The sequence below is a fragment of the Suillus paluster genome (genome assembly GCF_016628075.1).
Source record: "Suillus paluster strain FC165 chromosome Unknown EDB91scaffold_2, whole genome shotgun sequence".
Lineage (NCBI taxonomy): Eukaryota > Fungi > Basidiomycota > Agaricomycetes > Boletales > Suillaceae > Suillus > Suillus paluster.
The window spans coordinates 1262126-1280144 of NW_024537562.1; the positions used below are offsets into that span (position 1 = coordinate 1262126).

At 48.3% G+C, this 18019-nt stretch overlaps 9 protein-coding genes across 9 annotated transcripts; 4 read left to right on the plus strand and 5 right to left on the minus strand.

Moving 5' to 3' along the window:
- Positions 1–99: 99 nt before the first annotated feature.
- Positions 100–993, minus strand: EDB91DRAFT_279335 (uncharacterized protein). Its single transcript, XM_041326692.1, has 4 exons — positions 677–993; positions 463–622; positions 295–410; positions 100–230 (listed from the first exon to the last, which is right to left on the minus strand). Exons 1-3 carry the CDS (start codon positions 883–885, stop codon positions 408–410), a joined length of 372 nt encoding a protein of 123 aa, XP_041183910.1. The 5' UTR covers positions 886–993; the 3' UTR covers positions 100–230; positions 295–407.
- A 486-nt stretch (positions 994–1479) lies between these two features.
- Positions 1480–2793, plus strand: EDB91DRAFT_1042512 (uncharacterized protein; the record flags this gene model as incomplete). The annotated part of the gene is made up of 3 exons (XM_041313000.1): positions 1480–1797; positions 1866–1972; positions 2031–2793. 3 exons carry the CDS (start codon positions 1480–1482, stop codon positions 2791–2793), a joined length of 1188 nt encoding a protein of 395 aa, XP_041183911.1.
- A 366-nt stretch (positions 2794–3159) lies between these two features.
- On the minus strand, positions 3160–4203 carry EDB91DRAFT_1233953 (uncharacterized protein; the record flags this gene model as incomplete). The annotated part of the gene is made up of 4 exons (XM_041321156.1): positions 3160–3570; positions 3624–3878; positions 3929–4029; positions 4080–4203. 4 exons carry the CDS (start codon positions 4201–4203, stop codon positions 3160–3162), a joined length of 891 nt encoding a protein of 296 aa, XP_041183912.1.
- Positions 4204–4497: 294 nt separating this feature from the next.
- On the plus strand, positions 4498–5226 carry EDB91DRAFT_1042640 (ML domain-containing protein; the record flags this gene model as incomplete). The annotated part of the gene is made up of 5 exons (XM_041313011.1): positions 4498–4627; positions 4683–4795; positions 4845–4924; positions 4976–5067; positions 5117–5226. The coding sequence occupies 5 exons, from the start codon at positions 4498–4500 to the stop codon at positions 5224–5226; spliced, it is 525 nt and encodes a 174-aa protein (XP_041183913.1).
- A 233-nt stretch (positions 5227–5459) lies between these two features.
- On the plus strand, positions 5460–8329 carry EDB91DRAFT_1242401 (uncharacterized protein; the record flags this gene model as incomplete). The annotated part of the gene is made up of 13 exons (XM_041322179.1): positions 5460–5507; positions 5557–5629; positions 5687–5812; positions 5860–5963; positions 6011–6073; positions 6129–6360; positions 6419–6465; positions 6519–6884; positions 6942–7211; positions 7261–7707; positions 7762–7896; positions 7950–8009; positions 8057–8329. 13 exons carry the CDS (start codon positions 5460–5462, stop codon positions 8327–8329), a joined length of 2244 nt encoding a protein of 747 aa, XP_041183914.1.
- Positions 8330–8744: 415 nt separating this feature from the next.
- On the minus strand, positions 8745–10374 carry EDB91DRAFT_1214629 (RlpA-like double-psi beta-barrel-protein domain-containing protein-containing protein). Its single transcript, XM_041320801.1, has 4 exons — positions 9650–10374; positions 9499–9595; positions 9382–9443; positions 8745–9331 (listed from the first exon to the last, which is right to left on the minus strand). Exons 1-4 carry the CDS (start codon positions 10200–10202, stop codon positions 9189–9191), a joined length of 855 nt encoding a protein of 284 aa, XP_041183915.1. The 5' UTR covers positions 10203–10374; the 3' UTR covers positions 8745–9188.
- A 236-nt stretch (positions 10375–10610) lies between these two features.
- Positions 10611–12314, minus strand: EDB91DRAFT_1097777 (translation initiation factor 3 subunit 3). The gene is made up of 5 exons (XM_041317079.1): positions 12040–12314; positions 11751–11910; positions 11517–11687; positions 11365–11464; positions 10611–11307 (listed from the first exon to the last, which is right to left on the minus strand). Exons 1-5 carry the CDS (start codon positions 12202–12204, stop codon positions 10770–10772), a joined length of 1134 nt encoding a protein of 377 aa, XP_041183916.1. The 5' UTR covers positions 12205–12314; the 3' UTR covers positions 10611–10769.
- EDB91DRAFT_279989 (cation efflux family-domain-containing protein) lies at positions 12270–14349 on the plus strand. The gene is made up of 8 exons (XM_041326695.1): positions 12270–12503; positions 12559–12610; positions 12664–12703; positions 12761–12908; positions 12964–13044; positions 13104–13640; positions 13689–13978; positions 14033–14349. Exons 1-8 carry the CDS (start codon positions 12416–12418, stop codon positions 14303–14305), a joined length of 1509 nt encoding a protein of 502 aa, XP_041183917.1. The 5' UTR covers positions 12270–12415; the 3' UTR covers positions 14306–14349.
- EDB91DRAFT_1277623 (mediator complex subunit Med5-domain-containing protein) lies at positions 14349–17929 on the minus strand (the record flags this gene model as incomplete). The annotated part of the gene is made up of 14 exons (XM_041324679.1): positions 14349–14997; positions 15056–15258; positions 15313–15501; positions 15551–15723; positions 15774–15847; positions 15898–16066; positions 16123–16239; positions 16289–16439; positions 16491–16609; positions 16666–16731; positions 16795–16984; positions 17040–17694; positions 17753–17828; positions 17873–17929. The coding sequence occupies 14 exons, from the start codon at positions 17927–17929 to the stop codon at positions 14393–14395; spliced, it is 2844 nt and encodes a 947-aa protein (XP_041183918.1). The 3' UTR covers positions 14349–14392.
- Positions 17930–18019: the final 90 nt, after the last annotated feature.

Here is an 18019-nt window from a genome sequence, read left to right on the forward strand (position 1 = left end):
ACGGACCACTGTTTTTGTCTTAAGCCATCGAAGTACTTCACGCACTGAATTGTACAAGGCGTGAAATATAGCATTCACATCTATATCCCTGTCATGAAGTTCCACTCTCGCCTAGGTCAAACCCGCAGCAGATTGATTACCTTAATGTATCATCAGACACGGTGTCGATTAGGATGCCCATGGCGGATATCGGAAGGATGACAACAATAAACTCTTGATTGCTTATCATCCTACAGCATGAATTTCAATTGCAAGATGAGGTGTGTACCAGCAACAATAAAGAAATAAATTTACGTTACAAGATTACGTGCAAATGCTGATATATCCTCTAGCGGGAGGTTGCAATGATGGTATCATATGAAGGCTTCTGCCCCTCAGGGTATGGTCTCGCATCAAGAGGTCTCGCATCACTGGATAGTAGAGGTTAGACCAAATGCATAGCGGTGAATATAAATTACTTACAGCATCATTCCAAACACTGAACCGATAGTCCCGCCATACTCGGTCAACGGTGATACCGCTAGCGGGCGAACTTGTGGACCCGCGTAAAGAAGACCATGACGGTGGGACTCCAGCAAATAGATGCGATATTTCGCAGTTAATGTCTCGCCAGCTCCGTGCGCTATATACACATTACATATGAGAAACGAGCAACGCACTTGCGCTACATACGCACCTCACGTTGGCAACCTTTGAATGTGATTTGAGAGCATATTTATACATGGAACCTGCTTCAAGGACCAGGGTGATACTTTCTCCAGGGTGTAGCAGGACGACTGCGCTTGTGTTCCGGCCATACTCCCGCAGTAGCTGGATTGTTGCGCAGTCGTGTGTATCGTTCGTGAAGTCGAGCAAGACTTCATATGTTTGTGTAATTGCAGGCATAGGTGCGATGGCGTTAGAAACGGAAAGTTACGGGGGCTAGTAGAGTCTTTGCGGAGAGGTGAGGGTGGGGGTTGGGGAAAGGAGAAAGCAAGACAAAACGAAATAGCAATATTAATGACTTGAGGATGACACGCGAAGACACTTCACTCGGAGAAGCGTTGATGCGCTGGCCTCTTTTGTTTGCCTTACGGCACGCGCTATAGTCGTGCCAAACACACTAGGTGTTCGAGGTTGAATTTGGACTGTCAAAAAAATAGGGCAACAAAAACGCGAATCAGAATGAAAAGGTGCAAGTTAGGCTGATTTTATGTACCTTTGGAGCATTCTTGAGGCAAGGCAACGGGGACTCAAGAACAAATAGCCATGTGTTGTTACCACGTTTATTGTCCTCGTGTGGAGGAACTGCGCAGGTATTGCGGCCTCCGATGCTTGCGAATGGATGAAACACACCAGCGTCCAGGATCGGAAGCAGGGGAAGACAGATCCATGCTTAAGTGGTGAGGCGTATTGATCGTTCCCTCCAAATGTCATCTGGTTGATCACACGCCCTAATTAAGTAGATAATCATTTTTCTATACAACTTGGAAATTTATTATGTCGTCCCAATACCTTTCTCTATTAGACATACCTTTTGACGTTCGCCTCATCGTCTATGAAGCCATCTTGGCTGATCATCAAAGTGTGAAACGAAATCGCCAACCCTCGAATGCCCATATCCTTATTCTTCATACGTGCAGGCAGATCTTTTATGAAGCAAGCCCACTATTCCATAAGTATGTCTCCCTGCGAAATGATTGGGAGGTAGATCACTACCTCACATATCTGGCTTCTGAGTCGGAAGCTGCCAAAAAAGTTCGCTGGGCCGATGTTGCCAACGATGGACGTGTCTTGGAGGACACTGCGCATGGCCAGGTATGTAACACTCTGTTCTTGTAGCTTGGATAGGAGGTCGTTAAATTAGCTACCTCGTCAATGACTAGGCTGGCCCAGCTTCTCGGTTGTATCTTGTATTAGGAATGTTCCTATCGTTGGAGAAGCTGCGGGTCTTCAATGTTCGTCATTATCATCCCCACACAATCTCAAGTAGGTGAGACGCCACTGATATCTTCGCTGGTGTCATGACTTAATCCAGTCCCACATCCCAGGTATCGGTTAAACTTTGAGCTAGCTATGTTTCCTGGCGCAAAGGGTCACAAGCCACTCTTGCATGCATACGAGCTCCACCTAGATCCATCCACAAGGGCGAATCCCTTCCAAACGATTCCTTCAGATCACATTCGTTATCTGCGTCTATCAGGAGATTGTCATTTCAAGAAAACACCTTTTCCTGTCCTTCGCCATCTCACCATTCAGAGTGTTACAAGCAACGCGCTTGATCAGATCCGCTTCGACACCACCTTTCCCGACTGTCAACTCGATTCCTTCATCCACGCACAAGGTCATAGACTTGGTTTCGAAATCAGAGATGCCCATCTGGAATCCCTTTTGGCAGGGCCAGGGTCACGCCTTCGCAAACTCGTCCTATTGGGCAGTAGCCGACTCTCAAGTGCAGCCATCACTTCATGCCTCCGCAGCTTGCCCACCCTGGAGTACTTTGCTCTCTGCCTCATTACTGTAAACGAGCTGCGTGAAAACTTTATTCTAGCTCTGGGACCTTCACTCCAAGTGCTCAAGTTGCAAATAACTCATGCGTGGTATGCGGTGCCCCTATTCGAAGAAGAGCGAATCATTTGCGACACGCTAGAGGAGAGAATTCTGCTTCGGCACTCGCTCCATAAAGTGGTACATGTCTCATTTCATAGTCAGTTGATGGCCGAGGATGGCCGACAAGATAGGTGGAAGAACATTGCCGTTGCACAGCATCTGTCACTAAAGATAGGACCCTGGGAAGATGAGGAGGAAACATAACCTCAGGAGTTGCAAGGGCTGGCAAAATCCAATCATTGCGAGGAGGTCGGGTCAAGGAGATAACCGTAGAGATGGATGTCCGTGTAAACGACTATATCGCGATCGAGGTATACTACCCCAAATAAACGTCTATGAGGGAGGAACACTATGCATATCCAAAAGAAGTCCACGAAGCAGTGATATCAAAATTTCCTTCTGCTACAAGATTGTGGTAGTGTTAACCATTTGTGGCGTAGGGCGACCGAAAGAACCTTCAACTAAGAAGGAAAAGAATCAACTTATAATGATAATGCTATTCGGGAGAACCAACGAACCCGCTGATTCAAGTGGGCAACAATATGACGATCGTGATGAACGTCTGAGAAATCAATACCCACCGGGGCGAGCCTGAGTGGGTGCAGGTTGCCCGATAGAACCACCTGAGCCGTGGGCACGTGAAGTGGGCAGGCTCTGAGTGGTGCTCGAAGGGTGCGATACGGTAGTTCGCGTCGACTGCTGCCGCTCAAATTGTGACTGAGGTTGAGGGGGATAGGTTGGCGCAGGATAAGATGAACCATAGGCGTAGCTTTCCTTCTGATTTGATGCCGTACTTTCCTTTCGCATGTGACCGCGGCCGTCGTCGTACTCGGCAGATGCTCTGTAGTCCCAAGGATCACCACGATCAGCCATCGGAATGTTATCTGTCAGCGGCTGCGTGGTATCATTGAGAGCGTCGTACTTCTCGTGATCGTGCCTTTGGGTGGACCCGTAAGACGAAACAACGCTGAATAGATATCCCTACAGAGAAACGATCAAATGTCTACCGAATTATCAGTCGCTAGACAACTTACCTGCACAAGAGCGAAGAACACCCAAGCCCCGGCCATCAGTCCGATATCAAGCCATGTGATGATGTCGCAAAGAGTCTGACCCTCAGAAGCAATGCTACTATCGGAGGTTGTAGGATAGAAAGTCTTCTCGCAGTTTGACAGAGCAGTCGAGTGACGAGTGGCTGAGACGATGGTCCACGCCGCGGCAATTGCGAAGGCACCAATGGTGATGCCGAGGTGCATAGTGACATAGCGGCGGAAAAGTGTAGGTTTATCCTAACGACGCCAATCTCAGCATTGGCAACTACATTTGAAGAGCATCGTACCTGAGCTACACCTATGAATCCAAGAACCTGAATTGCAGCGCCAACGTAACATACTATCGCAAGAAGCCACGAGGCGAATGAAGGAGTTGCTGCTCCAACAACTACGCAGGCACGGGTTACGCACTAGAAATCAGAGGTTGGGACGACTCACTGGAAGGCGTTGCAACGGAAAGGGTGCCTATGACAATTCCAAGAGAGAACTGTTCGACCAGCGTGGTGTATATGCCAGCATTGACCAAGGGGATTGCACAACAGCAATACTCTCTAGCTTTCATTTCGGGAAACACGATTCGGGAATGTGATCAAGGAAAGATAATCGTTGAACGTCGTCGTTACTTGGTCGAGTGAGTTAGCTTATCAATATTTTCTGGCTGTTTCTTAATACCTCTGTGTGGTTGAGGGGAGCGAGTTGCGTTGGTGCGCAGCAGCTGCAGCTGCCCAAATATCAATCCGTGCTCATCGCCACGGACCGCCAAGCTGTTATAAATTCTCCCACGCCATCCTCCTACCTTTGTTGAACTCCTTCCTTTGACTCCTTCCTTCAGCTCTTGCTTGAATTACTGTTAGCAATGGTTCGTTTATTCTCTATTTCTTTGCTCGCCATACTGGCGGGTCTTACTTCCGCCAAATCTCCTCCGGAACAAGAAGTTATGGCTCAGCCAGTGCACGTAATGGAGGGTTGGTCGTGGACCGATTGCGGTGAGACCTAATTTGATATCAAGAAGCGCGTGCGCTACATGCTAAGTTCCCTTAGGCCTCTCAACAGACCCCATTCAGTTAGAATCGATAAGTCTCTCTCCGGATCCACCAAAGCCAGGCCAAGACCTGACTGTCACGGTTGTGGGGACTGCTCAAGAACGAATTGAGGTTGATTTTCATTATTGTTACCTGTCGCAAATTATTAAGCCATTCGCAGGACGGAGCCTATGCCGATGTCGTCGTGAAACTTGGACTCATCAAACTTCTCACAAAGACATTTGATGTTTGTAATGAAGCGTAAGTTGGTTTGTTGAAGTTGTCCTGGATTTTGTTTGAAGTAAGAAATAGACGCTCCGCAAACGCAACTGTTCAGTGTCCGGTCGAGGAGGGTCAGTATACTGTGGTCCAAACGGTTGCATTGCCGAAGGAGATCCCTCAGGGTGCGTGCAAGTGCATGTATACTTGAGTTCGTCACTGAATCTTTTGCAGCCAAATTCAGCGTCAGTGTGAGAGGTTACACCGCGGACGACGATGATATGCTGTGCTTGGATCTTAAAGTTGATTTCATGAGGAGCCCCTTCCTAAGATTCGGGTGGTAGATTGCAGTTACCTTCACCTCATACTGATATATCCCTTGGCCTGTATTATGCTACAAGTCTGCTAGTTTCCAGTGGCTGACCTTATGGACATATGTGACAGTCGATATATTGTGTCACAAATAACCTTTTCGATTCGGAAGAGGGAGCTCCTAAATAGTAACTCATGCAGTCACGTGATACTTTTGCATTGGCAAAGACCAACGCGTTTTTACTTGATCTTACAATCCGACACGATGCCAAAGAGCTCGAAAAAAAAGAAGGAGAAGGCTGCCGACTTTTCGGTGAGTTCTGCACATCCGGCCCTTTCTATTGGTTAAAATTGATGAACAGAGAGCCAAATTGAAACTTGGTAAAGGCAAACAGTTACCAAGCAATGTGGTCGATACCTCGTTCAAAGCTCGCAGTGAGTACTAGATTTTTGATTGCAGTTACTGGGCCGGGATGTATCTTATGGTTTAAGGCATTGCACTTCCCACCCAGAGTATCGCTATAGAGAAGGATACTGCAATTCCTACCACGAGGAAGAAACAATCATTTGATAACCTGGTTTCCCTCATGAAACACTACAATGCGAATACTCGGAAAGGTATTTGTTGTTTTTCTGCGACACGGGAACCTTATTGAATTTAATAGATGCGATTTTGAGCGTTCGGGAGTTGTTTGAATTGCACCCTGACGTTGTGGAATCCTCGATGGCCACACTACTAGGGGCTTGTGTCCGCTTGATTGGAGATGAGGTTTGTCCAGTGACGCGTTTACGGAAGTGGAATTTAAGCATACACAGGATGCAGGTGTTCGGAAGGTACTACTTTCATTTTTGAGCTGGCTGCTACCTCTCGTTTCGAAGGTGAAATGTTATGATTCACCATGATCACCCCAATGTTCAAGCTGTTTCTATTCAGGAGGACCTGATCCCTCATGTTCCACTGCTCATTCTTTTCACTACATCCGCCCAGACTCATATTTTTCCAGAAATTAGGATTGATGCTGTGCGATTTCTGGACCTTTTTCTTGAATTAGTTCCAGAAAGCGTAGTCGATGGCTGGATACAAGGAAACCCTGGACACGGAAGAAGAGTCCTAGAGGGATACTTAGGGATATTGAGTGCAGGAACAAAATACGGCGACACCGAAGGTAAGGAGCTGTTTTAGGAACCCTTTGAAATGCATATGTAACTTCTCATCTCCCGAAGGTGCAGTACAGGCAACATCGACCGCCAGCGTAGTCCTCTCACCGCAGGTATGACTGAACCATGAAGTTTACAACACGACCGATACTGATGTGCATTGCAGTCGAAGTTCGTCGTATTGAAGTCACTTTCGACATTCCTCACTCATGCGGTATCGCGACAACTGCGATCATCAAGTAATGCAACTTCTAATCTGAACCCAGCCACAGTCCCATTACCAACGTGGTTCCTCGCTCCTTCTTTCGTGTCTGCTCGATCATTCAGTGCTTACGAACGATCATTCCGATCCGAGTCGGTGGATGTTCAACCCCAGCTGGATGCTGAGCAGCTTCAGGGTGACTTCATATGCATGCCAGACTTCGTGACCGGCCCGTCAGCCACAGCGTGGTCTTTAAATGACCTTTCCGGCTTATCACTGGCTCATACTGAATCCTTGACTCATCCAAATAGTAATACTTGCTCTCTCATCGTGCGTCACCGATTGTCCTCATTGTCTGCTCTTCCATCAATACCACGTGACCCATAGCACTTGGCTCGAACACTTTACTCGACTTTACTTGCTTCGTATCTTGATTGTGCCCCCATTGTCTTTTCACCCAGCGTGAATCCTCCTGAAGCGGAACTCAACCTTCTTACCGTGACAGCGCGGATCATGAGGACGCTCTATGGATCAATATTGCAAAATAGGTTCTCCGTGAGCCTTACCGAAGAGGAAATACTTTGCGACGAGCTGAGGACCTTGCTCGGTTATATGACAGGGTACTTTCCGTTCAGGCCCGCGCGTCGAGAGATGAAGGTAGTAATTTGTCAATCCTGGACAAGATTCCCCAGCTGATTACAAGCAGGTGGAACATGCATTCCAAGAACTGAATGTAATCTACTGTGAGCTCACAGCGCTGTTGGTTCTCCTATTCTTCCGCCGACAATTAGGAGACATTTCGCGCAAAAGCCGCTCTCAATTTCCTCGATTATCGGCATCTTCTTCCCAGGTCAAACATGAGGGCAAGTTAACTTTACAGGCGGGCCTCGTTAGAACATACGTTACTCGTCTCCTACTGGGGGAAGACGACTCTAGTGCGCAGATCTCAAAGCCGCTAATCCCTACGATGTACACTGCGCTGCTGCCCACGATATGGGCTCTCCTAAACCAGCCGAAGGAGAGTCAGATGCGGACTCGAGGCGAAACTCACTCACACACCGTATTATCAGCGATGCTCGATCATGCCATTAGGACACCATCGAGCTCTGCTGTCAAGGTGCTCACTGTTGAATTTGTAGCTCGCATTCTTTTGGTATGTGCTCTTCCTCACGTGTTTATGAAATTCATCAATGACATCACTTCCAAGCTTGAAACAGAGACCGACTATTGCGGACATTTCGATGTACGAAACACAGGTGAACAGGAAAAATTCCAAGAATGGCTTTTGCACCTCCCGAGGACGCTTTGGGAGATAGGTCCTCACAACCTCGCCGCTTCCGAGGTAACTTTTTGTCAAGCTTATTGCTATTTCGCAACTAACTGTCCCTGCTCCAGACAGTCATCGGATCATTGTTACGTCTCCTCCAGCGTGGCTCCATCGTGATCAAGCATGAGGTACGCTCTTGATCGGAATGACGACCAACTGACCAACATATTCTTAGCAAATTGTCGGATTACAGTCTCGCCTCACACCCTTTTTTATGATCACCCATCCTGTTCGCGGTCGGATTCCTGGTCCGTTCACCAAAATCCCAGCTTCTTCACCGCTTATCCGAAGGTTGGCGGTGGACCTTGTAGTTACGATTCTCTCTGTTTCATCAAGATCGGAGGGTGAGGGGAGAGAGAATCTTATAAGCGCAGTGGGTAGCGCAGTGACAGGCACCCTCGAGGAAGGCTATTGGCAGCAGCTTGTGCGGGCGACAGGGCTGTCGTGAGACCTTTGCAATGACCACTAGCGGCTATATTTGCTTTCGGCCTACAGCGAGTTTCTTACATCAGACAGCCTACCCGTACTGCAAGAATGCCGTCTTTCAGGCCGCGGGAATACTGTGGCCCTTGGTGATGACTCGGCGGCGTCTGTCCAGCATTTTTGAGGCGGCCTCTCACAGCCTGTCAACCCAGACTTTTCCCAAAGGATCAATCGCATTACCTATGCTCATGTGATTATCATAAAGCTTGCAAAACGGCAGCGATGCGGAAATGAAAGATGACAACTTGATTCCTTGACTGTTGGACCGAGGGCAGAAGTATCGGACATGAAGAATTGACTCAGAGCACTCAAATATGGCGTGATACTGCGCAGATGGGCCGAAAATTGATATTGATTCAATGATTGATTCCGGTGTTGTGCGATAAGATGGCTGTCACCACGCACATTGTGCACATAACAAGTTTAGCATGCACATTGTACATCCAGACGACAAACTCTATATTCCATTTGCATTACAAGGTGCACAATAAGATTTTCTACCACAGCTTAATATCAAGATGAAAAGCGCTGCAAGACCCAAGCAAGCAAGCAACAACCACTCATTCCACCGACCCATCAACTAAGTATGTAGGAATCATCCAGTGATCGTAAGTACGTAGCACGCGTGAGTGTGTGGGTATATGAAATGAGTGAAACCGACAGCGCTTCCCAAGCTCTCGCAGAGAGGCGTCTGGCGCGAAGCCTGTCGGGAAGGGATATATATAGCTTGAAGTATTAACTGCGAGAATAATGAATAAAAAAATGTCGGAGGCTTTAAGGCCCATTGGTCGCGAAAGCATGAAGGCATAACGAGAGCGAAATGCTTAGACCCAGACCCACGTGATATCGATGCGTCCCAATGACTCAGAAGCCAATGAGGTGAACGCAGAGGGTGAGAAGTCGAGGTCACCAATTTGACAGCCCGTGCACCGGTCTGTGATGGTCACCGTGACACTCTTGCCCTCATCTAAAAATCCATTCAATAGATGATCGTTAAGGGGAGACGAAAGCACTGACACATAGCCATGACCTTCTTGTTGCACACAGGGTTGTCGTTGGGGTTCACGCCATTGTAGCCACTTGTTCACCAAAATAAGCCCGGGGAAGGTTACGAACAGAGAGCAAAGGACTCACGGGTAGGTGTCGAACAACAACTCCGAGACAGCAGCAATGTAATCAGTATCGGTGTTTGTGATACCACATGCGCCAAGACCAGTCGCGTAGTAAGTTCCTGCGATGAAAAATGAGCTACGAACGAGACAATGAGGAAGAAAAAATAAATTACCTTGTCCGCTCTGAGTGCCACTCAGGTAGCTGGGATTGCTCGACGAACTACTACTAGATGTAGAAGTGGTCTGGACAGGAGCCTGGCTAGTGGAAGATGAGGAAGGTGTGGGTGTAGGAGTTGGGGAAGGTGTGGGTGTAGGAGTTGGGGTCGGGGTCTGCTCGGGAGCCTGAGGGGCAACATAGGACGAGGATGAGGACGAGGAAGGGGACTGGATTATTGGGGACGGTGAGACTACCTGAGAAAAGGTGGTAGGAATGACGGGGGAGGGAGCAACGTTGAACGGTACGCTTGTGGCAGGAGCAGAGGTGGCGAAGGATGATACTGCAGTACTAGTAGAGTTACCAGATGGTTTGGGAACGCAACGTTTGTTTAAGGAACGTTTACGCTGGGGAGTCGCAGGAGCAGCGACTGGGGGAGTAACTGCTTGTACGGCGACGCGAGCAACTGCACGGCGGTGATTGAAAACGTTGTTTGAGATATGGGGGTTGGTGAGAGCAGATGCTGAGAGGGCAAGAGAGAAGAGAGCGATGTACTTCGTTATGGGTGCCATTGTGTAAAAGAACGAGAGGAGGAGGTTCTCTTGCTGTTACGACTTTCAAAGATCGACAGAGGTTTTATAATAACAGCAGCAGCGGAAGAAGAAGAAAAGAGGGTTTAAACAAGAAAAATAGAGAATCGACGACCGGAGGAGGGAAAGAACGAGGAACAACCGTTAACGAGTAAGACAAACACCGTCGACGGGACTGTGTTATATCCCCACAGAGTATATTAGGTAATCATATTTCCATCAAAAGGCTATGCTAATTTCGTGTCTACCACGTTTAGGGTTGCCGTATTTCTTCTGCATCGCAGATTTCGTCACATCCAACCCCGAGTAATCGAGCAGCTCTTCCTCCACCCGGAAAATTTATTTCTTCCCTCAACCCAATTTTACCCATCGCAACCGACTGCGGTGGAAAATTTCCTCACCCCAACCTGTCAGGAATTAACAGGTATTGGTAATCCATCCTTGTTTGGTATCTTTAAACAACCAAAAGTCTCCCAAGCAATTGCCATTGTTCTCGAATGCTAATTGTCTAGCCCCTATAGACTACCTCATAAAATGCAGAAAGGTAACTTAAACACCAGAGCTAGCTTTGGCTGCATACATCTTCACTAATCCCGTACCTGCGCTACTCTCGAGGCTCTTCGCGTAAGCATCCACTTGTCCCAGTAAGAGCATGCTCTCCAGCCGGCTCGGCTCAGGCGGGATCCTGAATAACCTGCTCACATCTTCTTCAGGGAGTGGATTCAATCCCTGCGCCACGCGCCGCGCATTCTCCTCTTTCCGTTTCGCAACATACGTCTCCGCACGAAGCTTCTCCCTTGCGATTTGCCTTGATAGGTACGCGACATTACCTTCTTCTGTCCGGTAATTGTCGATCGCTTCGGCAACTTGCTCAAGATTCTTCGTCAGCCCCATATTACCTATATCAAGCACTGAATATGACGGAGGTAATGCTGACGTAGTTGCAACACCAGGATGAGCACCCGAAAACGTTGACGTCGACGGAGCTGCAAGCGTGTTCAAGTACGACATCAGAAGTGCGTTGGTCCGAACTCTCAGCGGAATCTCTTCTAGTATGGAAGAGAAAGTCAATCGATGGCTGATCAACCTATATATCGCACTCAGATAAATCGATCAAGCAGCATGATCAAATGAGAAACCGTACCCAGCCGTACTAAAATTAGCTCTTCTATAGGCATCCATGAACGCAGGTGTCAGCTTGAACGCACGGAATGATGCATTCCCTCGCGCTGTCTGTGAAATGTCTAAACCTCGATGTTAGCATGTGGCAACAGCACGTCGTGCACGTGAGATTACCATGAACAATAACAACACCGCCATGTCTAAGCCTATCTTGGTGGATTGCTTGCGTATCGATCAGTGTTTGATTGAAGAAAGCGCCAAGTGAGGTCGCTTGGTAAAACCCTACGACATTGTCGTCTCCCTGAACCTCTTTCAGGGACCGCAGCATGGATGACTGGTAGCGAGCTACCAGCCGGAACGTTTTGTTAGTGCCTGGAGTCCTTGGAGATAGCAACGGAACGGGCCCACCGATAGATTTCGTTACTTTTTCATCATCTTCATTGGTATGATTCGGTAATGCAAACGAGTTGGATACCTCGAGGATGCCATCCAGATCAAGGCCTAAGAGAAGTCCGTGGGCAGTCGTCGAGGACACCTCGCGGCTGTGTTTCAAAATTTTGGTAATAACCTGGATACAAATGTCAGCATGACTTCATAGAAGTCCAACGGGGAACTTGAAAAGCAGAAGTAGTAGTAGGAACGTTCATAAGCAAATGACGGAACAAAAGAAAGAGACACGATCTGCAAAATTACGCACCATGCCATCAAGCTGGACGCATGTAAGAGGTATTTCAGCCTCGATGTCGATCGCCTTGGACATGGAGGCAGGGATGGCTTCATATGTGGGGGCAGCAGGTGTTGGTGCAGCCTGGGGGGCGGGAAGTGAGGCAGCCAGGGCTGCGGCCATCGATGGAGCGGCCATTTTGGTTTCCTATGTGAACGTTACTGTTGGTCTACGATTTGGACAGCGATACTACGGTCTTGCTCAACCGTGACAGCGAGTTGGAGATTTCGATCAGCCGAAAAAACGCGGTGTAGACGCTGACATAAGCAGCTAGAGCGACCGCGCAAGTTCCGCGGCGAAGTGGTTCAACCACGTACTTGGTACTTATTAGCAACTACCACCACCAGTGATGTCTGCCTTCGGGATGTCTCGCTCAGGGCGAATAACGCTATTGCTCATTATCGATGTGGTATTCTTCTTCATTGAGCTCATTGCAGGTGAGCAAAATACATCACAGTCTCACGCTAGGATACTCCTAAGAGAGACTCGTAGGTTATTCTGTCGGTTCACTTGCCCTCGTCGCCGACAGTTTTCACATGCTAAAGTTAGTTCCTACAACTTACGCTGCTAGTGATTGTAGCTGACATCTTGCGACAGTGACGTCATAAGCCTTGTGGTTGCTCTCTACGCCATCAAGGTATGACACTAATCGGTTCGGGTCTCAGACCAATTCATTACCCTTTTTGCCTTATAGCTGTCGCAAAACAGTGCCATTGATTCTAGATATTCGTATGGATGGCACAGAGCCGAGATCCTCGCTGCTCTTATTAATGGGGTTTTTCTCCTTGCACTCTGCTTCTCTATCACTATGGAAGCCTTGGAGCGCTTCTTTAGCACTCCAGGTGAGTTTGTACTTTGTGAAAAACGGAAAAAAATTCTCACTATCCGCTCCTGCAGATATTTCCAATCCTCGTCTCATTGTAATAGTAGGATCCTTCGGTCTGGCCTCCAATATCGTTGGCCTCTTCCTCTTCCACGGTCAGTTCTAACGTCGTTACTGTACCCATGTTACTCAGACGCCATCACACTATTTCTAGAAGGTAGTCATGCACATGGTCACGACCATAAGACCTCTCCCTCGCCAACTCGTCCCCCGAGCATCACTCAGTCAGACCGAGTAGACGATGATGTCACTCCCCCGAGAAGAATACCTGGGTGGCGTAGTAGCCGTGAGCGCTCCAGCTCGTATTCCTCGATGTATGGGCACCCCATTGCGACGCGTGCGTCAGTCGTGCAAGCTGCCCAGGACATTGCATCACCTCCTCCGCATGCGAGGCGACTTACGAATGCCAGCTCTTCTAGCCACGTGTTCGACGAGAGTGCCCCACTCCTCGGAGCCGAAACAACCGAGGCTTCGTCTCGTACCGGTAATATTTCACATCATGGTCATGCGCATGGCTCTATGAACATGCGCGCCTTGGTATTGCATGTATTAGGTGATGCCCTGGGGAATGTGGGAGTCATTGCTACCGGCCTGGTCATCTGGCTTACGAATTGGAAATACAAATTTTACTTCGATCCAGTTATCAGTCTTGTGATCACGGCGATTATCTTTTCGTCTGCTCTGCCGTTGGGTACGTGATTTTTTTTTGTCTGTATCGGCATCGACTCACCTGTCCCAGTTCGGAGCGCGTCTTTCATTCTCCTTCAGGGTGTACCCCCCACTATATCCCTAGACGAAGTCCGGGAATCGATTCTAAATGTAGATGGGGTTCTTTCTGTGCACGAATTGCATGTTTGGCAGCTCTCGGAATCCAAGATCGTCGCGTCGGTACATGTGATGGCATCACGAAATCATGACTTTATGCCTGTTGCAGCAGACATTAGAAAAACTCTTCATCACCACGGCATACATTCTAGTACTATTCAACCGGAGTACCATCCTCGCAGTCCAACGGAAGACCACTTGAAGGTGCGTGCGATATGTTAAATTGCAGTTATCCGCATGTGGCTGATCACCTCCAAGACATCCACAGACTCGTCGTGTTTGATACTGTGTCCGGCGGATCAAAATTGCGATCCCGTACAAAATGCTTGCTGCCGTGAGTCCTCTATCTATCCCGCATACTATTGCTTCCACTTGCGTGTTGCCAGCACCACCCCCACCAGGTGTTTAACGAATGTTTACCCATGTGTTTTACATTACTATTTATGTGTTTCGAACCCTCATGTACATGCCCTGATTACACGCCACTGGAGTACACGGAATTTGATTTTGGCGAGGGATACATGGCAGTGAAGGATGAACAAAGAATTCAGACGGCGACAATCTGGGGTCGCGCACCACAAATAGACGTCCACGAGATAGATGACCGTGAAGATTGGTCTACATAACAAATACAGGGAAATTCGTCACAAAAGCGGAGGATGATCCCAGACGCTGCAAAATAGTTGCACTTGTAGACGAACTGTTCTTTTGCCCTCGTAGATCAGTTGCGAGTCGTCTCGCAACAGTGGCACTTGGTTGACCGAGCACAAAGCGCTGCTCTTCGCATACTGTTTGCACCGCCCATTCGATGTGGAGTGCGGCGGTGAGGGCAGATGAAATGATTGTAACCAGCAACTGTGTGTTCATACCCTTCTCTGTTGCCTGCTGTTGGTCTATGGCTGCAATGAGGGAGGGGAGAACGTTGTACATAAAAATTGGAAGGAGTGGTGGGGCTGATGATAGCTGGCGCGGTATGGCTAAAACGAACGTTGCCAGGCGCCTGCAGGTTTCCATCTCCCCTAGACTCGAAGAAACACTGAGCTCTGACCAGAGCAGATTAAGGAATTTAGAAGGAGAAGTAGCGGTGAGACAGCGGGTAACGTCAATACGAGGGGCCTTGTGGCGTCGAGCTAACGCGAGCGCCTCGTGGATCTCTTGTTTTGGGAAGTCCATCCATCTGGTAGCAGGGCTAATCTGATAATCCTCCAACGCCTTGCACGATGCTATGCCAGATGATTGATTCAGTTGGCAAACAATGAGTACTACTAACTTGTCGCTTACGGTCTTTGTTGACTCCGAGTGTTTGGAAGCACGTAGCTCGTATAACGCTGATATCCAGCAAGGGAGTCACGGAAAAGGCTTGTATCCGTCTACTAGATAATAGTCTGAGGCAGCTCGGACTACAAAGACGCCGGACGACGAGGGGACAACAGGAGGAACATAAAATAGTTTGTACGATTGGAAGGTGAAAGGGAGCTACCAGCCTGCAGCAGAAACGTGTCGGTGATGATTTTCTTTGAGGTTGGTGTTAGACTCACGCTTTGTGCCCAATTTCAAACAACATGGCATGGATCACGCCGACGAGCGTCCACCGGAGCAGTGGCCCAAGGAAGTATGACATACCGGTCTGCAGCGTGTCATTGTCGATTCGCCCTTCCTGGCGAGCCAGGGCAGCTTGTGAGAACAATGTGGCGGAGATTTGCAGGAGAATTTGGGGTTTAGTTGTGCTACGGGGAAATGAGACACAATTCATATCCTAGGGAGGAAAAGTATTACCGGAGTAAGGCGTCGTCGATCCCTTCGCTGCTGCTATCAAAGATTGCCTTGAACCAAGTGACAAATGCGGATTTGTGTTCTGGGCTTAACTCGTCCACCTGATAAACCCTCGAAGTGCATCGGAGAAGTTCTGTGCGGTACATCTTTCCGCCTTTGATGATTGGCGATGAGATCTTGACAGAGAACGTCAAGGAACAATCGCATTCCGATGATAGAAACATACCCGGAATTTCGCCAAGACCATCTCTGCAAATAGAACTATATCGCCCAAATGGCTCACTGCAGTCTGTGGATCACCTATGAGTCGTTGTTAGCACAAATGTCGTAAGCTTCGGTGGCGAACATACCAACTGTTTCGCAATCATACTCGGAGATTATCTCCAGTGCATCGCAGATCAAGTAAGAGATCTTCAGGTGCAGTGATAAGATATCTAAAGCAAAGTCGTGGTTGTACAGTGTCCGCGTTAGGTGACTCAAGTGCTCAAGATCCAGCGACGTAGAGTGTGACGTAAATCTCTGAAAAATGTACCTGATCAACAGATGGGATTAATCATGAATGACTTCGCCGTTACTTTCTGAACAACGTCAGCAAAACAGTGGTGGCTGCCGGGTTCTTGCCGGATTTTCTCCAGCAGTAATAAGGTGTCTTCTGGACTTGCGTCCAAAGTGAGCTTTGAATCTAGATAAACCTGCAGGTCTTGTCATCATCAGCAAGGAAAGTATGTGTGATGATTTTACTTCTATGGAACAACCATGTTCAAAAGCTTCTGTCTGCAAACGTGCCGTGGGGTCGTTTACCATCATGGGGTCCATTGTAACCGCAAATGCATACTCAATAATCCCAACAGCTAGAAGTTGTTGAACGAATTCGCGAATAAGGGATCTCTGTCTTCAGAATGAGATGTTAGCGTGAAGATCGTGGAGTAGCTATCAAGCATACGATGTGTTGTTGTCTTGACTGGAATCGTGTCCTCTGCTTTGTTGGGCTATAGCATCACACTGCGCCAATAAATCAGACCGTTGAGATAATGACGATAACGCAGCATGCATTGCGGCTCGCTGATACAGTCATGAATCATGATAAGCCTCCCTGACTTTAAAAAGACACTGCATACCCAATCTGCCTCCGTTGTTCCATGAGCTTCAAGACTTTTTCCGAGGGCAAATAGAAGCCGTGGAAGCTATAGGCCAAGAGTCAGTTGTAAGCTGTACTGATACTCGCGGTGGCTTGCGCTAAAACTTACACGACCAACCACAAATGCTCTCCATAGAGAGAAGGAAGATTCGTAATCGTTCTTAGCAGAGCTCTGAGCGACGCAAGTCAGAGCAGCTACGAGTAGCTGTGTACAAAAGACATTGGGTGCCCATGACGTCCACCGCAATGTGCCTGTCATGACTGCAACAGCTTCTAAGTCACTTCCCGCTCCAAAATCACTGGTTCGACATGCCACCTGTAAAAAAACATGAGTGATATTCGAGTTACAGCTACAAAATACGTGCAAGGCTTTGCAGCAACAAACCGCAGGTGATGGTGTCAGTCTCAGCATTGGCACCAAGTACGTCATGTTTTCCCATAGTCAATTGCATAGTGTGCAACATTTGTGCATCTCGGACGGCTTTCGCGTCGTCTCCCATGAGCAAACTCAAAGATAACACGAAGCCCTCGAGTACCTGCCGGAGTTCCGGCGAAAGGCGCAATGAGTGCAGTACATCATTCGCATCCCCGAGATAAATCATAGCTTGAGCAGTTGTTACCTGCGACATATCAGTAACACAAGACAATAGCAGGATCGCAAGTTCAGAAGCTGATAGAATGAGATGATGGAAGTTAGAAGGGGGAAGAGAGTGGGCAATCCTCAAAAGAGCCAGGGCATCTTGTACTCTGGAAAGCACGGACACCTGGGAGTCTGTCAAGGGGATGATGGATCCTACGGGTGACAATCCCGATGTGTAATGTGTATTAAGAGCTAAACGGCAAAGCATATCCAGGGTAGACCCATTCTGAAGTTCTGGGTCCCGAGCGGCGCGTATGAATGTGGAGATGAAGACCGCGTTCGAAAGTAAGCCGTCACTCAGGGCAAGCTGAAGGTATTCGCGAAGAGTAGGGTCTGCGGGGCACAAGCGATAAAGTTCAAGGATAGTGTCTGTTCCGAAACACGTATTCAATCCCAAGTCTAGATCCTCAGTACCCGGGCCACATACTGCTGATAGCGGCGCTAACGTCGGTGCCGACGCCGACATCTTGTTGCTGTACAAGCAGTTTGCACAATCCTAGCCACTGAGAAGCTCCAGCACACCATAATCACAGGAGAAACCACTCACCTGTTGGGGGGATACCCCACGTTGATACGAATTCCTCGTCAACTCCGCGAAGGACATATTTTGAATATGAACTGCTGTTACCGGTGGTTATCCGCTCGCTTTGTGTTAACGTTTCGCGACGTGTTCAGCGGCCGTCAACAATTCAGC

Coding starts and splice junctions, on each gene's coding strand:
- EDB91DRAFT_279335 (XM_041326692.1), bottom strand. CDS start 885: ATGCCTGCAATTACACAAACATATGAAGTCTTGCTCGACTTCACGAAC. Junction 623..676: donor TCAAAGGTTGCCAACGTGAG/GTGCGTATGTAG, acceptor ATGTGTATATAG/CGCACGGAGCTGGCGAGACA.
- EDB91DRAFT_1214629 (XM_041320801.1), bottom strand. CDS start 10,202: ATGGCACCCATAACGAAGTACATCGCTCTCTTCTCTCTTGCCCTCTCA. Junction 9,444..9,498: donor TTGTTGTTCGACACCTACCC/GTGAGTCCTTTG, acceptor TTGGTGAACAAG/TGGCTACAATGGCGTGAACC. Junction 9,332..9,381: donor CAAGAAGGTCATGGCTATGT/GTCAGTGCTTTC, acceptor ATGGATTTTTAG/ATGAGGGCAAGAGTGTCACG.
- EDB91DRAFT_1097777 (XM_041317079.1), bottom strand. CDS start 12,204: ATGGCCGCTCCATCGATGGCCGCAGCCCTGGCTGCCTCACTTCCCGCC. Junction 11,911..12,039: donor GCGTCCAGCTTGATGGCATG/GTGCGTAATTTT, acceptor ATTTGTATCCAG/GTTATTACCAAAATTTTGAA. Junction 11,465..11,516: donor CGGTGTTGTTATTGTTCATG/GTAATCTCACGT, acceptor ATCGAGGTTTAG/ACATTTCACAGACAGCGCGA.
- EDB91DRAFT_279989 (XM_041326695.1), top strand. CDS start 12,416: ATGTCTGCCTTCGGGATGTCTCGCTCAGGGCGAATAACGCTATTGCTC. Junction 12,704..12,760: donor TTGCTCTCTACGCCATCAAG/GTATGACACTAA, acceptor TTTGCCTTATAG/CTGTCGCAAAACAGTGCCAT. Junction 13,979..14,032: donor CAACGGAAGACCACTTGAAG/GTGCGTGCGATA, acceptor ATCACCTCCAAG/ACATCCACAGACTCGTCGTG.